This window comes from Phoenix dactylifera, chromosome 3, assembly GCF_051530095.1.
Source record: "Phoenix dactylifera cultivar Ajwa chromosome 3, Ajwa_hap1_PhDact_Kaust_v1.1, whole genome shotgun sequence".
In the NCBI taxonomy this organism is placed as follows: domain Eukaryota; kingdom Viridiplantae; phylum Streptophyta; class Magnoliopsida; order Arecales; family Arecaceae; genus Phoenix; species Phoenix dactylifera.
The window spans coordinates 38,223,784-38,247,389 of record NC_143192.1 but is presented as its reverse complement, the minus strand read 5'-3'; the positions used below and the strand labels follow the sequence as shown (position 1 = coordinate 38,247,389).

Sequence of the window (23,606 nt, the reverse complement as noted above, 5' to 3'; positions counted from 1 at the left end):
TTGCCCATGAATTGACATGGCTTTTTCTAGTGAAAGTGCAAAACCTAGTGGAGGCCTTCTATCATAAGAAGATCCAGCCCACAATGCGTGCAAAAATCTGTCTAGGCAGTGGTTTATAATCATCTGTAAATATCTTTGTTTCATGTAGCTTCCTTTCAATTATTGAGATACTAGATTTTGGCATGTGCAATGCATGTGAGAGGTGTTATGGATGGATATGGTCCTCCAATGTGAACTAACATACTCAATTTTGAGAGGTGTACTCTTGTATCTTTCCCTCAAAATAAGAATTGAAACTAAGTAGGGTATGTTCATTTACTGTAGAAGTGGTTTTAACATTATGGAAACATGGCAGGCTGGAGTTTGGGTTTAATATAGGAATAGATATGAATCGCGACATTCGATCTGAAGTTTGAGGAGAATGGAGGGCAAGGAATCAAATAACATCGGAATGGGATGGTACCACTAGTACTGTACTATTTCGATGGAAAATCGGCATCGATATGCCAAAACTGATGGGACATGGCAGGCTGGAGTTTGGGTTTAATATAGGAATAGATATGAATCGCGACATTCGATCTGAAGTTTGAGGAGAGTGGAGGGCAAGGAATCAAATAACATCGGAATGGGATGGTACCGCTAGTACTATACTATTTCGATGGAAAATCGGCATCGATATGCCAAAACTGATGGGACCGTTATATACTTGGCCATATTGGTCCATATGGACAATCTATATATTGGTACCATACCAGTTCGTATTGGTTCCTTTTCATTTTTATTGATTCATAGTCTCAGTACGTACTGACTGTACCATTTAGAGACAAAATCGGTGCGGGGTTTGGTACTAGTATTTGAAACCTAGGTGCATAGGCTGATCTAGTATGGTAAATGTTATGTTTGTCATTGCTATGGCTAAATACATGAATTCGACCAACAAAACATTCATGCAGCCCAAGATCATTCAACAATTCTTTGTGATCTACTACTACATTTATAGCCGAATACATAGGATGCTTTGCTAAACAAACTCAGCATACCTATCTCTGTTTGCGATAAATCACCTACTTGAATGCTTACTCTGCTTTTGGATCTTGTCACTTCAATGCAGAGATACTTAAGAGTCTCTAGGTTTTCAGCATAGAATCTTCTTTGTGTAGGAAGCCTTCCAACTTCTCCATCTTGGATATTGCCACTTCAATGCATGGGAAATACTGCTTGATAAATCACCTAAGACACCTTGCGACGTGTTCCTTTGACAACACAGGTTTAGGTGACCTGTGGAACTTGCTAATGCATGACAGAGGGAGCAAAATACCAGTGTTGGCTAATGCAGTAGGTGGAGCAGTTTCAGTTGAATCAAAGGACAGTAACTAATTCTTTGTTGCAAGTTAATTGTAATTTTCACATGATAGTGTTATAGAGCTTCTACAGGTACAGGACTCATGTTGTAAGCCTTTAGGTGTTGTTTATTTGTTTATTATTTTTTAAAATGGGCTTCTTTAGCGCATGTTGGTTGAGGATCCATTAGATCTTACACTATATAATTGGACAATTTGTCATGATGCAAATTTTTTAAGTCCATTATCCCTGCCACAAGCTCCTCCCTGATCATGACCATCTTGACATCCATGATCACCATGACCTTGTCTTTCATCAGTCCACTTTATGCAAAAGGGATAAATGTATATCCATGGTGTGGATGTTGGGTGTATGAACAAGCACGATAGAGGTGAGCATGAACATTGCTTAGTATCGGTACTTCATTGCTTGAAGAACTTGTCCCTGCAAAAGTTGATGGAGAAAATTCAACCCTGGGATGATACTCCCCACTTAAACTTTTGATTGTATCTATTCGGCTAGTCATGATCTTTTTTGAGAGTCTGATAGACATTGAGCTCTGCATTCATACCTCTGAAGGTACTAGTTTCTTCGGTACTAAAGAAGAGAAAGAAGAAAGAACAAGATATATATGAGTGAGTGAGAGAAAATAAGAGGATGAATACCTCTTCAGATCAAGCCATTTTTCCATATCTTAGTTAGGGCATGTATTCAAACTTCGAAGCATGGTCTGCCGTACCGGTCGGTACAGATCGGTACCGGCCGGTACATACCGGTAATGGATCCTACCGGTATGGTACAGTTACATATTTCGGTACCAAACCGTATCGACCGGTACCGATGCGTACCGGCCTATACCGACCGGTACCGATGCGTACCGACGCGTACCGATCCGGTACTGGCCCATACCAATCCGGTACCGGACCGAACCGACCAGTCCGTACTGGCTCCAAATTTTTTTTGGGCTTTTAGCCCCATCGGTACCGTACCGGTTCGGCTCGGTTTGGTTTCAGTACCGATGCCCACCGATACGTCGGTACAGTCGGTACCGCGTACCTTGCTTCAAAGTGGAACAATGACTAAAATACTGGTAAGTTGGGTTTGGTCAAATAGTAGGCATATTCACAGTGTCATCCATGAAACTAGGTTGAATTGTAACTCATTCATAGTAGACAAATGACAAGCTCATAATCCTCTTAGATGCATTTTTCCCCCTATCATAAAATCTTCGACAGGTACAGGGTACAATGATATTTAATTCTTTGTTTGGTGGTTGTGTAGGCAATAGCTCAACAGTTTTACTCATTATTGGAAATTTAACTTTATTTACCTTAAGTTTGGACAATAGAATTTATGGAATTGGCAGGGTTTAGGCTGCCTATAAGTTATATATCTAGAACAGCATGATTCCTTGTTTGGGATAATCTGCTGGCCCAAGATCAGAACAAGCATCAAAAAAAAAGAGGAAAGACAAACTTGAGGGTTGCAAGAAGAAACAATATAGGAAAGAAGAAATTTTTTATCAAAAAATCACAGGGTACACCTGGATTCCAACCTCTTGGCTCTTGGTCTTCGTAAACAAAGATGATACCAGGTATACAAGCTGACTCACTTTAGTACATAAGAGTCAATAGAAAACTTTTATTTCACTGAGTGTTTATAGAATACTTTTATTTCACTGAGTTAGACTAAAGTCATGCATGGTTCCTTATCCTAATGCCATAGCACCACTACTTTCCCTCCATGACTTAAATACTAAAGAAACCCAGTCATCTCAATACTGCGTCAGAACTCATACCACAATAAAGGATGACTATTAGGCACTAGCTAAACCCAATATCTATCTTTAGTCTTGAAATAACCTATTCCACTGCTAAATCAAAAAGACTTCAAGCTGTATCTGACCCAAGGAAATGAATCCCGGTAAATCTAGGATAAGCAACAATTGTTAACAGTATTTCCTCAAATGATTGATTTAACTGTAAAAGTTTCAGTCAGAAAATTATATCAGATTCTTGTTCATATCTATATTGTTCTGTCGCAAAGTTGCTGATTGGAGAATAAGAGTGTCATTTCGCATTAATCTCTCATCTACTAGCATTCGTCTCTTTTGTTCTCTTGAGTACTGCAATATGCAAAAAGGTAAACTGGTAGAAGCTAAAACTTTTGCAAAGAATATAGAAGGAAAATAAGCTGATGTTTGGAAGCAAGAATATGAAAAAAAATAAATCAGGTTTCGGATTTTTTTTGTTAGAAAAAAATGGATAGAGAGGAGATAGACTGTTGAGACAAGTGATTAGGTTTCATAACCCAGACTACTTTCAGGTTTCCAGGTACCATTCTGTGGTAAGCATGAATCACCATCCTTAACATTCCCGCAACATGTCAACTAATCTCAAGCACATTTTGTGGAACCTTATTTTCTTATCAACTATTTGAGTGAATCACGCAGAAGGGCTGACTGATTTCCATGCTGTGCGCTGTATAATGCTATTCAAGTAAACAATTTCTGTTTCCACGACTTCTGTATTATCATTATTCATTACACTTGTATCTTTAGGTTCTGCATTTGAATTCTTGAGTATTGCTGTTGACTGATAAAAGTTTTCATCATGTTCTGTCAACCAATTTGTACTGCAATTGGTTGTACTGACATTTTAAATGCAAATTTGTCAGGACATTGAGAGGTATAAATTGGAAAATCCCAGAACATTTCATTATCTTAAACAGTCTAACAGCTTTGAGCTTGATGGGGTAGATGATTCTAAGGAATATCTGGCAACTAGGAGGGCTATGGATGTTGTCGGAATTAGTTCTGATGAACAGGTATGATTTTTGGCTGTGGTTCCACCAGCAAAAAGGCCCCTTACCCTAAATTATCGATCATTTGCTAATATATTTTTCCTCTTTTCTTTGTCACATTCATTTTATTCAGGATGCAATATTCCGGGTTGTAGCTGCTATTCTTCATCTAGGCAATATTGAATTCTCTGAAGGAAAGGAAATAGATTCATCCGTACCTAAAGATGAAAAGTCCTGGTTCCATCTAAGAACCGCTGCTGAGCTTTTTATGTAAATCCCCTTTTATATAAATCTCTGTACTTGTGAATTTAAGATTTGATCTATATATTATTCTGAGCAACTACAATGCAATTTTCCATAGGTGCGATGTAAAGGCGCTTGAGGATTCATTGTGTAAGCGTATCATTGTAACTCGTGATGAGAGCATTACAAAAAGTCTAGATCCGGAAGCTGCAGCTCTTAGCAGAGATGCCTTGGCAAAGATTGTTTACTCACAGCTATTTGATTGGTAAGCATTGATGCCATTGTTAGGTAGTTTGTTTTGCAAAATGGTGTGATAGTAGTTCTTTTAATATCTAGTTCAAAAATGATTCCCCCTCTCCCAATTTAAGATGTTATCCCAGTTCTCATGCTGCTTTTTTTGTTGTTTATCGCAGGATTGTGAATAAAATTAACAACTCAATTGGTCAAGATCCTAATTCAAAGTCCCTGATTGGGGTGCTGGATATTTATGGCTTTGAAAGTTTCAAGACAAACAGGTGCTTAACCGGTATGCTTTTGCATTCATTACTAAAGCTGTCAAAATCTTGATGCGAGCTGCATCAATATTTTGATGCAATGTGTAAACTTCTGACCTTCTCAGTCTTGAGATCATTGATAGAGATGGTTTTCACATGTTCTTTAGTACATATACCAACATCAAGGAAGTTTTTCTTAGTTATGTTCTAGTTTGGGTTTGCATTTGGTGTGTTCAACTCATTGTTGAGTGTCTACAAGATAAGAGAACAAGGATTAGGTTTTAGGGCTTGGTCTGAAGCAATTTTAATTATGTAAAAAGGAGGTAAAAGTTAATTAAGGAAAAGGAATATGTTGTAATGAATAAAGGGTTCTAAGAGGTAATGGGCTTTAGGTTCATGTAATGGAAAAGGAAAAGAGGTTGATATCACTTTCTATCTGAGAGAGATTCTGAATAATGGTTGTGCCAGAAACTTTTCTGAACAACCTATTGCTTAGCCAAGGTCTCTTTATTTTAGAAGGTTTCTTTTTTCTTTTCTTTTTTCTTAAAACTGCTGTTTCCTAGTCAACCATGTTTCTGTGTTGCATATCAGTGTACAGATTTTTCTGAAAAAAACTGAAGATATGTTTATTCTTTGATTTGGTTTATACTAAGGGCATATTTGGTTATCTAGAGAACTAAGGAAAGGAAAATGAAAAGATTTTTCAAGGATACAGAGCAATTTAGTCAAATATGGAAAAAAATCTATTTCTGCAATCTGTTAGTTTCCAACAATGAAAACAGTTAGAGAACTCAATTTTTCAAAATTGTTTAGTTATCCAGACATTTTCCAAGAAACCGGACATGTCTTACAAATTTTATTTTAATTTAATTTCTCACGTGAACATTTTAAAATCTTCATTTTTTTTTTCATTATGTCAGCTTATTTGGAAAAGTATTATGTATGCATATATAAAATGAAGGTAACAAACTAATTTGCTACAAGAATTGTGGAACTCAACCAATGAGCCACACTGTGAGTTGTGGGAAAGGGTGATAGAATAATGATGAAAATGACGAGTCATAGAGGACCATTTGGTTTATACTAAGAAGGTCCACAACACGGTCTACTGTGCCGGTATCGGGCACTATATCGGTTGTCCGGCAGCACGAGTTAGTATAGGCTTGCGCCGTGCCGTGTTGTGCTGGACTTGTAGCGACACAACCGAGGAGGCAGGAGAGAGCGAATGGGAGAGAGGAAAAGAGAGAAAGAAGGAGGCCGACAGAGGCTACAGAGGGCAGGAGGTGGAGGTGAAGGCTACGGTCGGATCCCTATTTTGTTCAAAACGGCCGTTAAAAATTTTTGCAAGTTTTAAGTGAAGTTGGCATATCGTTTGCTGACTTCACTTAAATATCGCAAAATTAAAAAAAAATTTAAAAAATAAGTGAAGTTCGCAATGGGTTTACCGACTTCAACTTAAAACTGCAAAAATAAAAGGGGTCTCCTTTGGTCCCTTGTTTCGAAAGAAATAGGGGACTGGAGGTGGAGCCCCTTCTCTGCGTCTCCTCGGCCTTCGCCTCCTCCGCGCGAAGGCTTTTCGGCCTCTGCTAGCCGTCCTCTCTTCCTTCCTCTTCCTCTCCCTCCCTCCCTAGCTCTCTCTCATTTCTTCTTTTTTTTCTCCTTCTTCTCTGGCGATGACGTCTTAGTTTGGTTGCTGGAACTGTCTCGGTCCGCCGCTGGTACGGCTTGGGACGCTTTGAACTGGGTGGTTTGGGACTGTTCTGCCAACCATGGTCCACAAGACGTGCCGACTTCACTTAAAGAAGCGAATTTTTTTTTAAAAAGAACGGGCCTTGTGCTGACTTCACATAAAAAGGGGACCGGAGGCGGAGGCTCCCCGGCCTTTGCCAGCCGGCCCCTGGCCGGCCTCTCTTTCTTCCTCTCCCTCTCCTTCCCTCCTTAGCTCTCTCTCTCATTTGCTCTTTTTTCTTCTCCTTTTCCTCCACTGGCGACGACATCTCGGTTTGGTTGCCGGAACCGTTCCGGTGCGCCGCCGGTACGGCTCGGGACGCTCCGAACTGGGCGGTTTGGGACGGTTCTGCCGACCATGGTCCACAAGATATGCCGACTTCACTTGAAGAAGCGAAAAAAATTTAAAAAGAACGGGCCTTGTGCCGACTTCACATAAAGACGCGAAAAAGAAATAAAGAATGGGGCCGAGCCCCTGTTTCGAACGAAATAGAGCTCTACCCAACAGAGCTTGTGGACGATCGGAGGAGGAGGGGAGGGCTTCTAAGCCCCCCTCTCTCTCCCTCTCCCTCTCCCTCTCTCTCCTCCCTCCCTCTCTCTCTTTTTCTCACTTTCCTTCTCCCTCTTCCCCTTCATCATCGATTTCTCGCTTGGCTCATCCTGATTCGCCGCCGATATAGCTCGATATGTTCGACAAACCTTCATCTTTTGACCAATACATATGTGTGTTCTGATAGCAGTTTTTACAATTTTTATTACACATGGAGGGTCATGCAACCCAGCTTTAATACATTTCAAAATGGGTGGTGGTGATACAGACCCTTGTAGCCCCTTGTAGCCCTTTGCCTATGTTGACCATTCTAGGATCTTGTCTCCTTAGGCTGATTTCCTCAGTTGTCATTACTCTTTTGCAATTAGTATTTGATAATCATGGCACTGTTTTCTCTTGTTGTCACCAGTATATTCTTTTGACATAAATATCTCACTTCAATGGTTCCTGTTTAAGGTTCTAATATATTCATTGTTTGCAGCTTTGAGCAATTTTGTATCAATCTCACAAATGAAAAACTGCAGCAACATTTTAATCAGGTTTGAGAATGGAAAATTCTCTTGCAAACTTTAGTTCCCTATTGGATAAGCTCCAATATATTCAGAATATAAATTTGTTTTATTTACTCACTAAAGTAATATCTGATTCTGTTTCTTTGAACAGCATGTTTTTAAAATGGAGCAGGAAGAATATACAAAAGAAGAAATCGACTGGAGTTATATTGAGTTCATTGACAACCAAGATGTTCTCGATCTTATTGAGAAGGTTCATTTTGACAACTTCATTATAATATTACCTACATAATTTTTTTTTAATATTTTGCAGTGATCTTTTAGTAACTAGGTTATATCACATAATAGTTGTGTTGGCCTGTTGGGTTTCACAATGCCCAGCTAATCAAAATTTGAAGAATTTCTAGGATATCTTTGATGTTCTTTATGCACTGTCAAACTCACTATCGTATTTTTCCCTCCTCAAAAGCAATTTATTAACACAAGGGGTACTAGACCAATCAGAATAGGAAGACAACAGAATTGGACAATATATGGAACATCAAATCTTTGGTAAAAGATTTAACGATTCTAAAAATAATGAAGGGCCATCCTAATTAAAGATTCACTCTGTTGATATTAATCTATATCTCTGTAGATGCCTAAAAATAAATAATCATATATTTTGGAGGTCTCTAACCTATGCATCAAGTGGTGCAAAAATCAATAGTTGTAAGGACATGCTATGATATTTTGCTTGGATCCAAGCATCTAAAGTCATTCAATTTCAATCTATACTAGTTTTAAGATGTGTAGATTAATGATAAATGATCTGGATTTTCAATTTACATAGCCTGTCGTATTTAAGCACACTAATACAAGTGATAGCCTGTCATGTACTTAAGCACACTAATACAATTGATACCATCTGTTTTTGTATCCACTTAATGCGTGGGCAGAGGAATAGCAAAGCCTATGGTTTTTAATTTCTATATATTTTTAGTACTAGAGTTCATGATCAACGGCTTGGATCCTCAAGTAGGAGGTTCCGTCATCAATTTCAAACTTCAATTTTTTTGGAAAGATTTAATGTTTAGTGTGTAGGCTAACCCAATAGAAAAAATATTTGGGAAAGTTCTGAAAGTCAAAAGGTTGTTGATACACCTATTTTGGCTAGAGCAATTTGGATTTACTTCTTTAGGAACTCAAGGAGTGTCCAAGATATATCGATCTCTCTTTTCAGAGATGTTAAATGCCCATTTTACATGTTTTTTAGCTGACTAGTCATTATGCCTGCCATTTCATCCTCTCTACTTCATATTTGTTTATCTCCATGTGTATGTTCTTTTGCTTTTGATGTTCAACTTAAACTTGACAACTGCTAGTTATTAATGAAAAGCATACAGTTCATTAATTGTTGAATTAATCCTACTGAATGCACAATATGCTTTCTTTGCTGCAAGATGAGAAGCCTTGATCATGTAAATACTACATATTTGAAGTAATAGCAAACTGGACATGTTCAATCCACATTTAAGGAAAAAGGTAAAACAACATAAAAACATAAACATAAAATTATGAAACCAAACTTGAAACACTATAGAAATAAAATATAAAAATAAAAATAAAAATTGGGAAAACATAAATTTATAAATTAAAATTTTTAAAATATAATTGTAAAATTTTAAGAGTAAATGAAAATGGAAGGGGGGTTGGTGATAAATTTGAAAAGAAATTTTTGGAGGGGAAGAGAGAGAGGTGTGGGCAAAAGATTTATTTTATTATTCTTATGATCTCTCTTTCCCTCCTTGTATCCCTTGATTTTTCCCCTTCCTTTTGTTCTCTTTTTTGATTGAGTAGAAGGTACTTTGGTGTTGAATGGAGGGAATTTGGGAAAAGAGTGAGAAATAAAATATAAATGAAAATGTGTTACAATTTAAAATTTCTGCCCTTTAATATTTTATAGATTATGATCAAGAGTTTATGAGGAAATAAAGAAGAGAAAAAATGGATTAGCCCATGATTGAGGGCATAAGGTTTAATTTCATGGAAAAAGTTAAAGTAAAAGCTAAAGCATATATGAAAGCATAGCTAAAATGAAGGTAAGCAGGAAATGTTTCTTCCAAATGACATAACGATCTGTCATATACCAAGATGTAAGATGGAGATTTGGTCCAATAGATAAGAGACTTCTCAAAGATCTTATTCTATTTTGCTTTTCAGATCTCCCACCAAAAGCATATTGAGTGTTAAATTCCAAATTTTTAAGAAGCGCAATATCCACTGTTTCACAACTCTAGACAATTAATCAATGCTGACTAAGTTTGTCCTGGAAGCTTTGTGCCTCAGTGGTTTAATTAGTCTTGAATCACATATTGGGCATGCTATTTTATATTGATCTTAGTCATCTTACCATGTTATACTGCTAAAAGATAGGAAGCAAAAAGTAGCAAGGAAAAAATCTTTGTTAAGAACCATCATAAAATTTCAAAAAATTGAAATATATATTTTTTGAAATGCATGTGTGTGGATATAAATTTGTTATCCCATCAATGAGTTTTAGAGACCACAACTCACAATTGATTCATTTCTGAAGCCAATTCTTCTGAAATGTGTTGGCTGAATGTCTTGCTTACTGCTTCAAGTCTTGCTTTCTATTTTTTCACTGGGGGCTTCTTTCGGGGAGCATCTCACATGGTTTTTCCTTCATATTATTGTCTACATCTGTGCTGATATCTATCAGGTATCATGCCTTTTGGAATGGCTTCACGAATTATTATTTTTAGGAGTTCCATGTAAGTGCTGAAACAGCAGACAACCTCTGAGAAAGAGTTGATTTATTTGTTATTACCGTCAAAATCCTTTTCATGAAGTGCTTTGGCTCCTGAATGTTAGGATACCATCACATGACGTGATCTGATTTTTTGATGGTTTAATGCATTATTTGACTGTAAATGGCAAATTTCTGCCTTTTGAAATATGAAAAATTTCTTTGACCAGTTCTGACCAGTTCTTTACTTTGGTGACTAGCATTACTCACGCTACTCTTATCAATTTGACCAGTTCTTTACTTTGGTGTTTGAGGATAAATATGAAAAATTTCTGTGAAAGGGGAGGCATAGCACTTTCTGGACATAGTTAAAGAGTTTCTGTTTATTTTTTAGTCATATCGCCTTTTTTTATTGAATTCTACTGCAATGTTGAAAATGTTTCTGCAAAAACTATCACATATTTTTGTATATTATCAGGTTTCGTTAAAGGCAATCTATGAAGCCTTTTTTTTATTTTATTTATATGTATTGATGTGCGCCTTGCTATGTGCCATCTGTTAAGAGGACCATCTACCTGTGCATTCTTGACACACTTCTTTACATGCATACCTCCAGTGATAACTGGATTCATTAAATTTATGCATGTAACTATCACTTTCTCAGGTTCTTATGTTGTAATTTTTCATTTTGACTTTCAGAAACCTGGTGGGATCATTGCTCTTCTGGATGAAGCTTGGTATATATGAGAATACTATTGTAATTCTTTCACTTAGAAAAACTTCCAATAAAACTTAATATATTAAGATGCTGAGACAGCTGGATTCTTTTTTTCTTCAAGCATGTTGCCAAGATCAACCCATGAAACATTTGCCCAGAAGATCTACCAGACTTTTAAAACTCATCAGCGCTTAAGCAAGCCCAAACTAGCTCGCTCTGACTTCACCATTCGTCACTATGCTGGTGATGTAAGTACTTCCTTGTTTCTTTTGCCTCCATGTTTACCATCTGGATGTATAAGTAATTATAAGGAAAATCCTCTTTTCATCTTTCAGGTCACTTATCAGACAGAGTTGTTCTTAGACAAGAACAAAGATTATGTTGTTGCTGAGCATCAAGCCCTCCTGAGTGCTTCTAAGTGCCCCTTTGTTTCGGGTCTATTTCCACCTCTCTCTGATGACTCATCTAAATCTTCAAAATTTTCATCAATAGGCTCAAGGTTTAAGGTACAACTATAATATATTTTATTAGATGTGCACTTCATACTCAAGTGGCCCAAGTTATCACAGAAAATCCATTTGTTGAGTGTTACTGTATCTCCAACTTTGCAGCAACAACTGCACGCTCTGCTAGAAACTCTGAGTGCTACTGAGCCTCACTACATCCGCTGTGTTAAACCTAATAATCTTCTTAAGCCAGCAATTTTTGAGAATATTAACGTTCTGCAGCAGCTACGATGTGGAGTAATTTAAGCACCTTCCTTTTCCACTTCATATATTCTCTGCTTAATTGATGAGATCTGCACAAATGCCTATGTTGATAGCTGTGTTGTAATTTTCTTTAATATAGGGAGTGCTGGAGGCTATTAGAATAAGTTGTGCTGGATATCCAACACGACGTACATTTGATGAATTTATAGATCGTTTTGGCATTCTAGCACCGGAAGTTTTGGATGGAAGGTAGCTACCGGAATACTTGAGACATGTTTCCAGGCATCTTTGAGTATAAACTGCTAGCACATATTTATTTATGTGCTTGTTTTTTGTTGTAGTTGTGATGAGATCACTGCTGCAAAGAGGTTGCTAGAGAAGGTGAATCTTAAAGGCTATCAGGTAAATATGGAAGTCAACACTTCTTTGGAAGGTTCAAGATTGATTTGACTCAATATATTTAATTATTGACACATTTCTTGCAAAGACTACTATCAATGTTTCTCTCATAAATTACATTTCCCCATTTCTTAGGCTCATGCCTATTTTAGTTGGCCACAAATTAAACAAGCTCACATAGAATGTGTGCTGATTCTATATATAAAGAAGTTTCTTGTAAAATTAAAAAGGTGTAAGAAGACACAGAGGAATGATAAAAGTGCAAAGGAGAAGAGAGGGAATGGGGATCCAAGGTCTATGTTTTTCTGTCATATTATTGTAGTACTATTCTTTTTATTACTAGCTTCTTAGGGATGAATAGAAAAAGAATAACGACATATGCAACAACATATGCTGCCCACAAACCTCATATGCACTATGTAGTCACTTGACTGCCTACATACACAACCGCATTTTAAAAAATTGGCCTTGACTAGGTCCACTGGCATAGTGGATTTTGAACTAGGCTTCTTACTTCCATGAGAACTCTCTTTGAGTAACCATCCTCTTACTGCTTTGGCTGATACCCCCTCTCTGACTCCCCTTGGAGGCCTGGCTAGTCCCATCTGCGGACCTTCCCTAGCTCCTTGGTTGGTCTCGATGCCTTGCTTGGCTTTGGAGGCATGAGCGTCATGCTGTGGACCAAACGTTTTATTCTTCAACCTAGTGTTTTAAAATGCGGGGCATGAGGGTCACATATATGGTTGTATATGCCTATGCGGTCCCCTGACCGCACTGCATACCCTCTATGCAATTACCATATACGGTCATACTCATGGTATGCCGTAACGGCCTGAACCGAATGGTATGGAGCGTACCATACCGGTTTGGTACGGGTACACAGTACGGATGGCGTACAGACGGTCGGTAAGTCAAAAAAAATTTCGTACCGTACCGTACCGATATTGTGCTAGCGTGGCACCGGTACGGAGTTCGGTTGGTTTGTCTAACACTTTTCGGTTTCCACACATGCAGCAGGATTATTGTTGTGCGGCTGCATACACATATCATTGGCTGTTTGCATTTGTGGGCCTTTTTAACACTGTGCAGTGGCATAATCTAGTCGGATGTGGGTTTCATATAGCTTGGCTATGTCTATATTAATAATATCAACATATCAATTATGTTATCATTATTACTACTAAGGATTAAGTACTATGTTATAAGCAGTAATTGCTAGATCTATTCTTGTTAATATTGCTATTATTTGTAAAAGATGTAGCCATGTTATTATATTTAATGTATTTTTAAATATTAAAGTACTAAATGCATATGCGTATGCATATGTAGCTTGCATAATGTATATGCGCTATGCAGTCCCTTGACCGCCCGCATACAACAGCTGCTTTTTAAAATATTGCTGCCAATCACTATCATCAACATTCTATCTCTTGCACCCTGACTTGCAAACAAGTTCTACTCTTCTTCTTGGTCCATGTCCTGCACCCTCGCCACTCATGCTGTGAATATGGATGGTCGTGGAGGATCCCCCAACTTATCTAACTTTATTATGTCCCGAGCTACCACATCTGCAACCCGCCCAAACATTGGTTCCTTGTTGTCTTGGTCATGGTCATCCTTGAATGTGTCATCTTGCTTCTGCTCAATCCCTTCCACTGATATAGTTTAGTTGGAGCCTCATGCTGTGGTGGAGATCGCTAGGTTTTTTAGCCTTCTCATGTTGGGGTTTGTGCATTGTTTGCTATGGATTAAGTGAGATGCACGCCAATTCTTCTTGCACCCATTGGATGAGGTGATCTCAAGAAAACCTAGATGGCATTCCCCAAATTATAGAAGAAGCATCCAGTAAACCCTTGGTTATGCATTAACACTAAAAAAAGCGAAACTAATTTGATGAGAATACTTCTGACATCATCAATATTAACCTGGTGAAGATATGCCACACTGCCGACTTCACTTTTTTTTTTTAAATAATAAGTGAATTAGGCAGTGGTTGCCGACTTCACTTAAAAAATTTAATAAAAAATATAAAAGAGGGGTTGAAATCTTTGTTTTCTTTCAAAACAGGGGCTCCATCCTTGTTCCGACGCACAGAAGAGAGGGTTTCGAAAGCCCTCTCTCTCCCTCCTTCGACCATGTTCCCATGGCCCTCACTCGCTGCCGCCCTCACCTTCTCTCCATCCCTTCTTCCGTCCCTCCCTCTCTCTCTCTCTCTTCCTCTCTTTCCTTCTTTCTCACCCGCTCTCCCTCTGCCGCCCTCTCCCTCTCCCTTAGACCAGAAATCTCATCCTATGGACCGGTTTATTGACTACAGAGTGATCAGTCTTGTCCCTCTAGAATCTGATTCTATGTTCTGCTTCTCTCCTTTAGACTCTCCCAGTTCTCTCTCATCATTTCCTGAATCTCTAGGGGCACCTTCTTGCACCTAGTGACATCACTATAGCCACTTACAGGTTGCTTTTTGGTCAGGTGGCACCACCTCCTTACTAGCGAGTAGCGACTCCATGGTAGTTACCTGTCTACTAGTCCTGGTCCTATCTCATTCTTCTATGGAGTCATCCAACATCAAGTTCCTTGACCATCTTCGTGTTGGGCTTGTGGGGACCCGTGCGGGCGTGTTTAGTCCCATATCGGTTATTCACCGAGGAGATTTTGGGTACTAATACAGAATCAAGGAATCCAAATAATACTTTCCGGCTAGCCTTTTTGGGTGAATTTCTGAATTGTTACAAATGGTATCAGAGCGAACTAGGCCTATAGACTATGGAGACTAGGAGACACTGCAACACGAGTTTATGAAGGTTGACTACCTGACGAGGACGTCAGGGCTTGAACGAGAGGAATATGTGCGGATCTGTGCGGGCGTGTGTTTAGTCCCACATCGATTATTCGCCGAGGAGAGCTTGGATACTTATACATGATCAAGAAATCCAAATAATATCTTCCGGCTAGCTATTTTGGGCGAGGTCATGGATTGTTACAGGGCTCCATCCAAGGTTCACCATCTCGGTACCGGACCCCGTATCGGTGCCACACTGCTACATTAGCATAGTATCGATACGGTATGATACAGAACTTTTTTGGCATACCGAGTGTCGGTACGTAATCCATACCCGATACCGGTACCATATCTGCACGGTACGGTACTATCCATATCGTTCGGTTCAGGCCGGTATGGCATATCGTGGCTCCATCTAATCATGACTCACTTGCGTACTTGCAATCTTCGACCAAAAATAGTAAAACGGATGCGAATTTTACAGTAAATTATATTGAATTCAACTTAATGTTCTTTAACATTTTTCAAAATTGATAATTTTTTAAAATTTCCAAACCAATCTAAGGCATGTGTTTGTCTCATGCAATTTGTTCATGCCTTCAGGTTTTTCAAACTGCATTATATTTTTTTTGAAAATTTTTATATTATTTAAAATATTTTTCCACATCTAACCAATTATTCTAAATAATTATAATTAATAGAATTAATTCGGATAATTACTGAAATGCATGCTAAATATCTTGGATGATAGGTATATAAAACTTCCCCAAATTCTTTAAGATTTAATTTAATATTTATTATTTTATAAATTTTTATTAAAAAAATAAATTTAAAATCTAGAAATTCTGAAAATCAAAATTGGTATGACAATTGAACATTGACATTGGTATGACAATTGGATGGGGCTCTGTAGGAAAAATCTTAGATATAGAAAGGGTCCTACACTCCTACGGTTAGATACACATCTGCAGCCATTACACGTAGCTGAATCCATGTAACTCTGCATACTGAAATAACATAGAATTCTCAACATTGACCATCTAATGATGAACTTTATACCTGAATCAGCATAGAGAACAGCTGGGGCTTCAATATGTGAATGAAAGAAAAGGAAAAATTGAAGAGGATAGATCTCACCTTCTATGATATCAGACATATATAGTATTGAGATAATAAAAAGGAGGAAAAGAGAGCTAGAGAAGCCATTTGATGTGAATCCTCTGAAGTCTGATCCATTGATCTGGGCCAGACTTCCCGGATGGCACTCACTCCTATTCTCAAAAAGGAAAAAGGGGCACAACAAGAAAATTATACATGATCCTTTTTATTTTTTAACTGTAAACCTGGTTTAAAGTCCAGATGTTATTAACATGTATCAGTAAATGGTGAAAATGCTCAACCTTCACCCTATTTCTTATACCCTTTCTCACCATTTATGCTCTAACAATTTTCCATAGAAGACATACACAAAATTTGTGAAACTCTTCTTCAGAAAATTTAAAAGAAGTTTATTCTTAACTCCTCTGCTAATATCTATTTATGATGTGGTGAATGTCTCAATATGTTTAATCATTAGCAGGCAAATTGTAAAGTTAAGTCACCACATTAGGGACTATCTTTTGATTGTAGCAGAGCTATTTCTTTACAAATTTTATGTACCCAGACTGTCGTCTTACTTACCAAGTTCAAACTTCCAGATAGGGAGAACGAAAGTGTTCCTTCGGGCTGGTCAGATGGCTGAATTAGATGCTCAGAGGAATGCAGTGTTAGGACGATCTGCCAGCAAAATTCAAAGGAAAGTTCGTTCATATCTGGCTCGTAAAAGTTTCATATTACTCCGGAAAACAGCTATACAGCTTCAGGCTGGATGCAGGGGTAATAAATTTACTGTTATCTGTCTGTTGCAGTTAATTCTTCAGAAAATTCCTGGAGTTTGTTGTCAGAGTTTTGTCAGCTAGTGCAGAAAAATTATTATTTTGATCCAACAGAATTAATTTAAGTCTTATTGCTATTCAAGGACAAATTGCACGGCATTTTTACGAAAACATGCGTAGACAAGCTGCTTCATTGAGGATCCAGACATATTTTCGTATGTATCTTGCAAAGAAAGCATACCAAGAACTGTCTTCTGCATCAATTGCCATTCAGGCTGGTTTACGTGGGATGACTGCTCGCAAGGAACTTCATTGCAGGCGGCAAAAAAGAGCTGCAATTGTTATTCAGGTAAAAATGAGCCATTACCCAAATGCAGATTTTGTCTATTTTTAGAAGATTAATAATACAATTCTAGTCTTTTTTGTTCTACTCATACAGTAAGATGAAAAGCCTGTATAAGTAAAAAATATTGCTATTTATACCTGTAATCTGTATGACCTATCAAATTATTTTCCTACAAAATACACCTGACTTTTATGGTTTTCTAGCACTTGGTTTGATTTGATCTTTATGCTAATATGACAAGAGGGAGTAAAATTCTGAGATTTGGATCGAACACACAAAATCGGTACATTTATGCCTTTTGTTATTAAGTTGTCAGTTACACTTGCAAGTTGGACTAATGTTAAAACATCTTAGTTTAATCTTGTGGGTACAAAATTTTATGGGATACATGCATTATTGGATCTTCAATTTCTCTTCAATATTATTCATCATTTGAAATGTGTTGTTTACTATATGTAAATTTATCCCTTCTGATTGCTAAGCAATATAATTATCTTCTGCCTCTCATCATCCATTATGAATAAATGTATGTCTTTTTTCAGAGTCATTGTCGCCGATACTTGGCACAATTACATTATTCGAGGATAAAGAAGGCGGCAATCACCACTCAATGTGCTTGGCGAGGAAGACTTGCAAGAAGAGAACTGCGCAAGCTTAAGATGGTCAGCATCTGTTTGTTCATCTTATGGATCTAATTTTGGGAAAACATTTTGCTCGTTCATTTTTATTGAGTTTTAGTGAGTATCTGGATGATGATAATGATAACATCACCATTTAAGATGGGAAGGTTTGGTCTCACGACTCTCACCATTCACTAGTTCTTTTTAACATTGTTAATTGCATTGCTTCTTGCAACATTGCATTCTTTGTTTGAACGCTTTCAATTATTAGCTTAATTTTTTAACGTGATTTCAATTTTTTACACTCAATTAACAATTTGGGTACCTAACCAATGGTTATTTTTCTTGGATTGCTCTTTGATCCAATTCTTGTGCATGTAATGGACTTGTACAAATAGTTGTAATTGCATTAGCATGACCATGAGACACTAATTTCAGTTTCTAGAAGATAACATCTCCTGCCTGTCTAAATTCCATTCTAGCAATATATATATTTAGAATGACATAGTTTCACTTGAGTTCACTTGATTACAATCTGGAAAAAGCTTCATATGCCATCATCTAAGATTAAGAAGCACATTCTAGGGATTATTAGTATTTTATTTTTATTGTTGAAGTTATAGGTAGAAGCTGCTCATGACGGGATGTCATGAACATGATCTTTAGTCAGAATGATATCATGTTTCTGATGGAATATTTATTAAAATGATCAAAGTTTGATATAGTATTCTTGGTTGCTTACCTGTACTTTTTATCTTCAGGCTGCAAAGGAAACTGGTGCTCTACAAGCTGCCAAAAATAAGTTAGAGAAACAAGTTGAGGAACTAACTTGGAGGCTACAACTGGAGAGACGGATGAGGGTAAATATATGCACCACTGCTTAATCTTGTTCATTCCATTAATTATTTCTTCAGCTTTTTGTCTACGAGTCCTAGACAGTTAATTGAAGTTTTATGTTGACTTTTCCCCCTTTTGGGAGGGAAAGGGAAGGTCCACCCAGCAGTCCAACTATTTGGGAAACACCTCCCAAGTTACAAAATGGGAACCTCCTCCATTTGAATGAGGGTTGTAACCAGTGGGCTATTGCCCTATTCACAAATTTTATATTGAGATGGCTTTGGTTGGAGAAATGGTGGTCAATTTTTCAATTAATGTTGTACAAAATGTATGTGTGAAACTTCATTTTCGTACCTAATTGTGGCATTAAATGCTATTCCATCTTCCATAATTGAAAATTGATTACTTGTTCAGGGTCAGTCTATGCCTCATTCAATTTCTGTTATTTTTATCGGATTTAGATGGATATCTTGAGAAACTCTTTATTTCCAGCAGTCCTCTGCATGGAGCTGGATTCTGTAGTATGGGAAAATTTTGATGGGGAATACATGGATTACTTGTTATCGGAACAATTTTTTTATAAGCTGGAATTTAGTCTTTGTTATATTCTGTTCCAAAAGAAAAATACAAGCGATAAAGCTACAGTTTTCCGGAAGCAGTTTTGTATAGTTCAACTGATATATAACACTGAATGCTAAATCTGAAACGTCTCCACCATAAGAGATGTGTGCTTGTTTAACTTTTGTGGCTTTTTGCATAATTACATGTTCTATAGTCAAGACAGAATATCTGCGAGCTATCTGTGACTTTTATTGGCACTGAAAACTGTCTGAAAGTGTGCTGTCTCTGGAACCTGATCATCAAAGCACAGGATAAGATTTTGATTGACTGACTTGATAGGAACATTCAAATGGCTGACTGGCTTCTATTTATGATTTTATGAATAGTGTTGATTCTTTGAAGTAGTCACCTGGATGTTCCTCACTTCTGATATCATCTTTTGTGATAGTTAATACATTCTTCTTCTTTGTAGGCGGACATAGAAGAAGCAAAAATGCAAGAGAATGCAAAATTGCAATTAGCCTTGCAGGAAATGCAAGTGCAATTCAAGGAGACTAGAGGCATGTTGATAAAAGAGCAGGAAGCTGCCAAAAAAGCTGCTGAAAAAACTTCTGTCATACGAGAGGTTCCAGTTATTGATACAGCTCTTATGGATAAACTTACTGCTGAAAATAAGAAACTGAAGGTGAGTCTCACATAAATTAATGGATCTTTTCCTTCTCTCTCTCTCTCTCTATTTCCTCTACCATGCCAGTGCTAGCAGTGAAACAATTGTCTGTGTTTCTTATCTTTATGTTTTTAAAATGTTTTGTGCATTTGTGTGGATTATTTTAAATGTTTTGGGAGTTAGAGTGCGTCTACATACACATATGTACATATACATGCTCCGTGGCCGTCTATATAATATAATAGTCATATATATATATATATATATAATTAAATTTTTTCAACCAAGGTACGCCACCGTGCTGAACTGGGCGGTACGAGGCGTGGCGTATGGGTTCGATACCGGTATGTGGTAGGGAGGCATGCTGATACTTGGTACGCCGAACCAGCCTCCGTACCGGACGTACGGACAGAGTAACAGGGTGGCATCGGTACAGGGCCCGGTACGTAGATGGCGTACCTTAGTTTCAAGTTTAAACTTTCAAGTGCCACCCATGCTGGTCCATGCCAGCTGGCTTGTTCAATATAGGGCCAAACAGGCCACTATCAGCAGCCTGCCTGGGTTGCATGACACTTGTGAATTCCATTTTCACAATTTTAATAATAAACAATGGATATTATATGTATGTAAGTATGTGTGTTTCTCTATTACTTCAGCATGGTGCAGCTGGTGCTGCAATGGCAGGAGACCAGCATGGATATCTGAATTCTTGCTATTGACAATGTGGTGTCTTTTTGGAATCTATTTTTTTTAGCAATTTTGGCAATGATACTATTGTGAGCTTAAGGTTATAGGAGAGAAAAGTAAGTACATTGTAGGGACAGAAACACAGAATCAGAAGTAAAGATGATAATAATGATGACAACAGTGATGGCAATGATGATGATGGGGAGCTGGAATAGAAAGAAAATATGAGTTTTTGTGGCATGTTATAGGTTTTGGCTGTATGTTGAAAGCAAATAAAGATGGATAGAAGCACCAAACTAATCTATGTCATCCATCAATGCTGCAGTAAACCAAATCTTAATCTACCATATGGTGCTAAATAAGGAACGACTGCAACACACTGGGGGGTGAGGCCAGGTGAATTAGATGGAAAGATATCAGGAGATTTTGTGGCGGCAAATTTAGAATGTTGGTAACTGAAATGGTATAATTAAACTCTAGTTAGATCCAATAAGAGTGAGACATGTTGTTATTGAATAATGGGGGAATCACATTAATGAATGCGCATGATGCATCTGTTAACATTCTCCATTTTTTGATCAGGTCACTGAACAAATATATAAAATATGCATAGATTTAATTTTTCAATTTAGTGCTTAATTTTCAATTGTGCAATTTGAGTGGATTAGGTAGCCACTTAAATATCTAATGACAAAAATGCTAAACATCGTTGCTCCATTCTCCTCTGCAGCTGTGGTGATCAATATGTGCTGATGTGGAATTTTTGAAATCCCTTAGCTCCAACTCAAACTCACATATTTGCTTGTGTTGCACCAATTCCCAATTGCTACATAGGACCAGGGGACTGAGTAGGGAATGGAGTGGTGATAGGTAATGGTACACATCTAAATGGACGTTTAAGTGGAAGCCACCTAAAAAGTTAGGCCCCCATATTTATGTAGCAACTATGTATTTAGCAGCCTTTTTCTGGTAATTTTGACAATGTCTTCAACTCTTCATTATAAAAGTCAAATAAATTTTAAATTGGATACTGCTATCTTGTGTGGGAGTAAAGTTCTTGGTGCTGGGGTTTTCCATGCTTCTCTCTCTCTCTCTCTCTTATATTTCTTGTCTGGGGTTGTTTTACTTGTGTGGGAGGGTGTGGGTTTTCAATAGTCTTCGTGCTGTCTTCATGTGTATGGGCTATGAGTCTCAGAATGAATACTGCTAGGTGGTATTGGGGTACAGTTTTTGGCAATGTGGTTTACAATGCTGGTCTTTCTTCTTTCGCATTGTTATTTTTCTTGTCTCTTTGTGGGTGTTATTGTCATTGTGTTATTTTTTCCTCACCAAATGTCATACTACAATTTGCAGGCTTTTGTGAGTTCTCTTGAAACAAAGATTCAAGAAACTGAGAAAAAGTATGAAGAAACAAGGAGAATTAGCGAGGAAAGACTAAAGAAAGCTATAGAGGCAGAGTCAAAGATAATTGAACTTAACAATTCAATGCAAAGGTTCTTGTAGTTTCTGCAACTGTATTTCAGAATATCAATATTTTTATATGATAGGAGAGTAGTCACCACAATTTCTTTGATCAAAATGCGATCCATCAATTTTGGATAGTTGATTGTGTATTTTCTTGAAGCAGGCTTCAAGAGAAGCTGTCTAACATGGAATCTGAGAACCAAGTTCTACGTCAGCAGGCCTTATTGAATTCACCTGTAAAACACATATCTGAACATTTATCAATCCCTACAGCACCATCAAAACATGTACTTGTGGATTCTAAATTATTGCTAACGTTTTTCTTTCTTGAAGTTCTATTTTCCTTTGTTTCTTATGTACTTTGTTTTTTGACTTGCAGAATTTGGGTAACGGTCGCCATGATATTGAAGAGACTAAGGTCTGGAATGTATATCTAGGAAGATATTTTCCTCGTTTTTCTATTGTTATGTTGCTCTTTTATCACCATTATCACCATCATCATCATCAATTTTTGGCAGGAACCTCAGAGTGCACCTCCAGCTATTAAGGATTATGCCAACTCTGATCCTAAGCTTAGGAGATCTTATATTGAGAGACAGCATGTATATACACCAGTTATTTTCAAAATGAAATAAGTTTTTAATTGCATCACATTAGTTTGTCTATATAAAATGATCAATTTTGGAGGCAAATTTTATTCTCATGCAGGAATGCGTTGCTGTCCTTATCAATTGTGTAGTTCAAAATATTGGATTTAGTCAAGGAAAGCCAGTGGCTGCATTAACCATATACAAATGTCTTCTTCATTGGAAGTCCTTTGAAGCAGAAAAAACAAGTGTTTTTGACCGACTTATTCAGGTGATTGGTTCGGCAATCGAGGTATGTGCTGCTCATCAGCTAAATATATGTTTGTCTGGTAATATAATCATCCTTATAAAATCTAGGCACAGAGAGACAATATATACATTCATGCATGCATGGATGTATGTATGTAGGTACATGTATGTGTCTATGCATGTTTATGTATGTGTGTATATATATGTACATACATATGTATGTGTGTGTAGTCTTTTAATGCTTATTCAAAAAAAAAAGAATTATAAAGATATTTAACAAATAAATTAATGAAATATTCATGAGTTTGCAAGTTGTTTAATTTATTTGCTAGGCTTATTTAAGATGTTTTAAGATACTCAGATCGAAAACTATGATATTTTTATGTTTAAAATTTAATCATATTATGCTTAAAGTATCTGTACAAACTTCGTAACTTTATATTAAAGATATAAAAATCATTTGCTTGAAGCACCACGAAGATGTTAAGGGCTTCACTAAAAATGTCCGACACCTAAAACTAAGAGTTTCCAATATGACATTTTAGCCAAGGTTTCAAATTCCATGTCATGGAGGCGTCCTAGTTTTTCCATGGAACAGGATGCTGTGTTGTCCACCTTGTCCCAGCAGTGGTCCCGATCATGCAATCCTGTAGATATCCTCCGTCTCTCTCCTCTTCTTTTTTTTTTCT

The 23,606-nt window shown here is 37.3% G+C and overlaps 1 protein-coding gene across 8 annotated transcripts in view; it reads left to right on the top strand.

Annotated features, from left to right (window-relative positions):
- The window catches only part of LOC103720153 (myosin-6-like), a 68,802-nt gene that overhangs the window by 20,882 nt on the left and 24,314 nt on the right, over window positions 1-23,606 (top strand). For 3 of the 8 annotated variants that reach the window (XR_015976300.2, XM_088718261.2, XM_089929621.1), the window contains exons 8-28: window positions 4,018-4,167; window positions 4,277-4,413; window positions 4,505-4,651; window positions 4,800-4,901; window positions 7,640-7,697; window positions 7,822-7,923; window positions 11,119-11,156; window positions 11,259-11,643; window positions 11,749-11,880; window positions 11,987-12,096; window positions 12,189-12,249; window positions 16,723-16,900; window positions 17,043-17,248; window positions 17,788-17,907; window positions 18,627-18,725; window positions 19,736-19,948; window positions 21,971-22,110; window positions 22,245-22,368; window positions 22,461-22,499; window positions 22,600-22,683; window positions 22,790-22,960. Coding sequence is in view for 7 of the 8 variants with exons in the window: in XM_088718261.2 (XP_088574387.2) it covers window positions 4,018-4,167; window positions 4,277-4,413; window positions 4,505-4,651; window positions 4,800-4,901; window positions 7,640-7,697; window positions 7,822-7,923; window positions 11,119-11,156; window positions 11,259-11,643; window positions 11,749-11,880; window positions 11,987-12,096; window positions 12,189-12,249; window positions 16,723-16,900; window positions 17,043-17,248; window positions 17,788-17,907; window positions 18,627-18,725; window positions 19,736-19,948; window positions 21,971-22,110; window positions 22,245-22,368; window positions 22,461-22,499; window positions 22,600-22,683; window positions 22,790-22,960 (2,796 nt within the window). In the remaining variant the exon portion in view is untranslated. Of the gene's footprint in view, window positions 1-3,666; window positions 3,840-4,017; window positions 4,168-4,276; window positions 4,414-4,504; window positions 4,652-4,799; window positions 4,902-7,639; window positions 7,698-7,821; window positions 7,924-11,118; window positions 11,157-11,258; window positions 11,644-11,748; window positions 11,881-11,986; window positions 12,097-12,188; window positions 12,250-16,722; window positions 16,901-17,042; window positions 17,249-17,787; window positions 17,908-18,626; window positions 18,726-19,735; window positions 19,949-21,970; window positions 22,111-22,244; window positions 22,369-22,460; window positions 22,500-22,599; window positions 22,684-22,789; window positions 22,961-23,606 lie in introns of those variants that run through there. The other 5 variants (XM_039123563.3, XM_089929622.1, XM_088718263.2 and 2 more) reach the window with 4 other exon arrangements.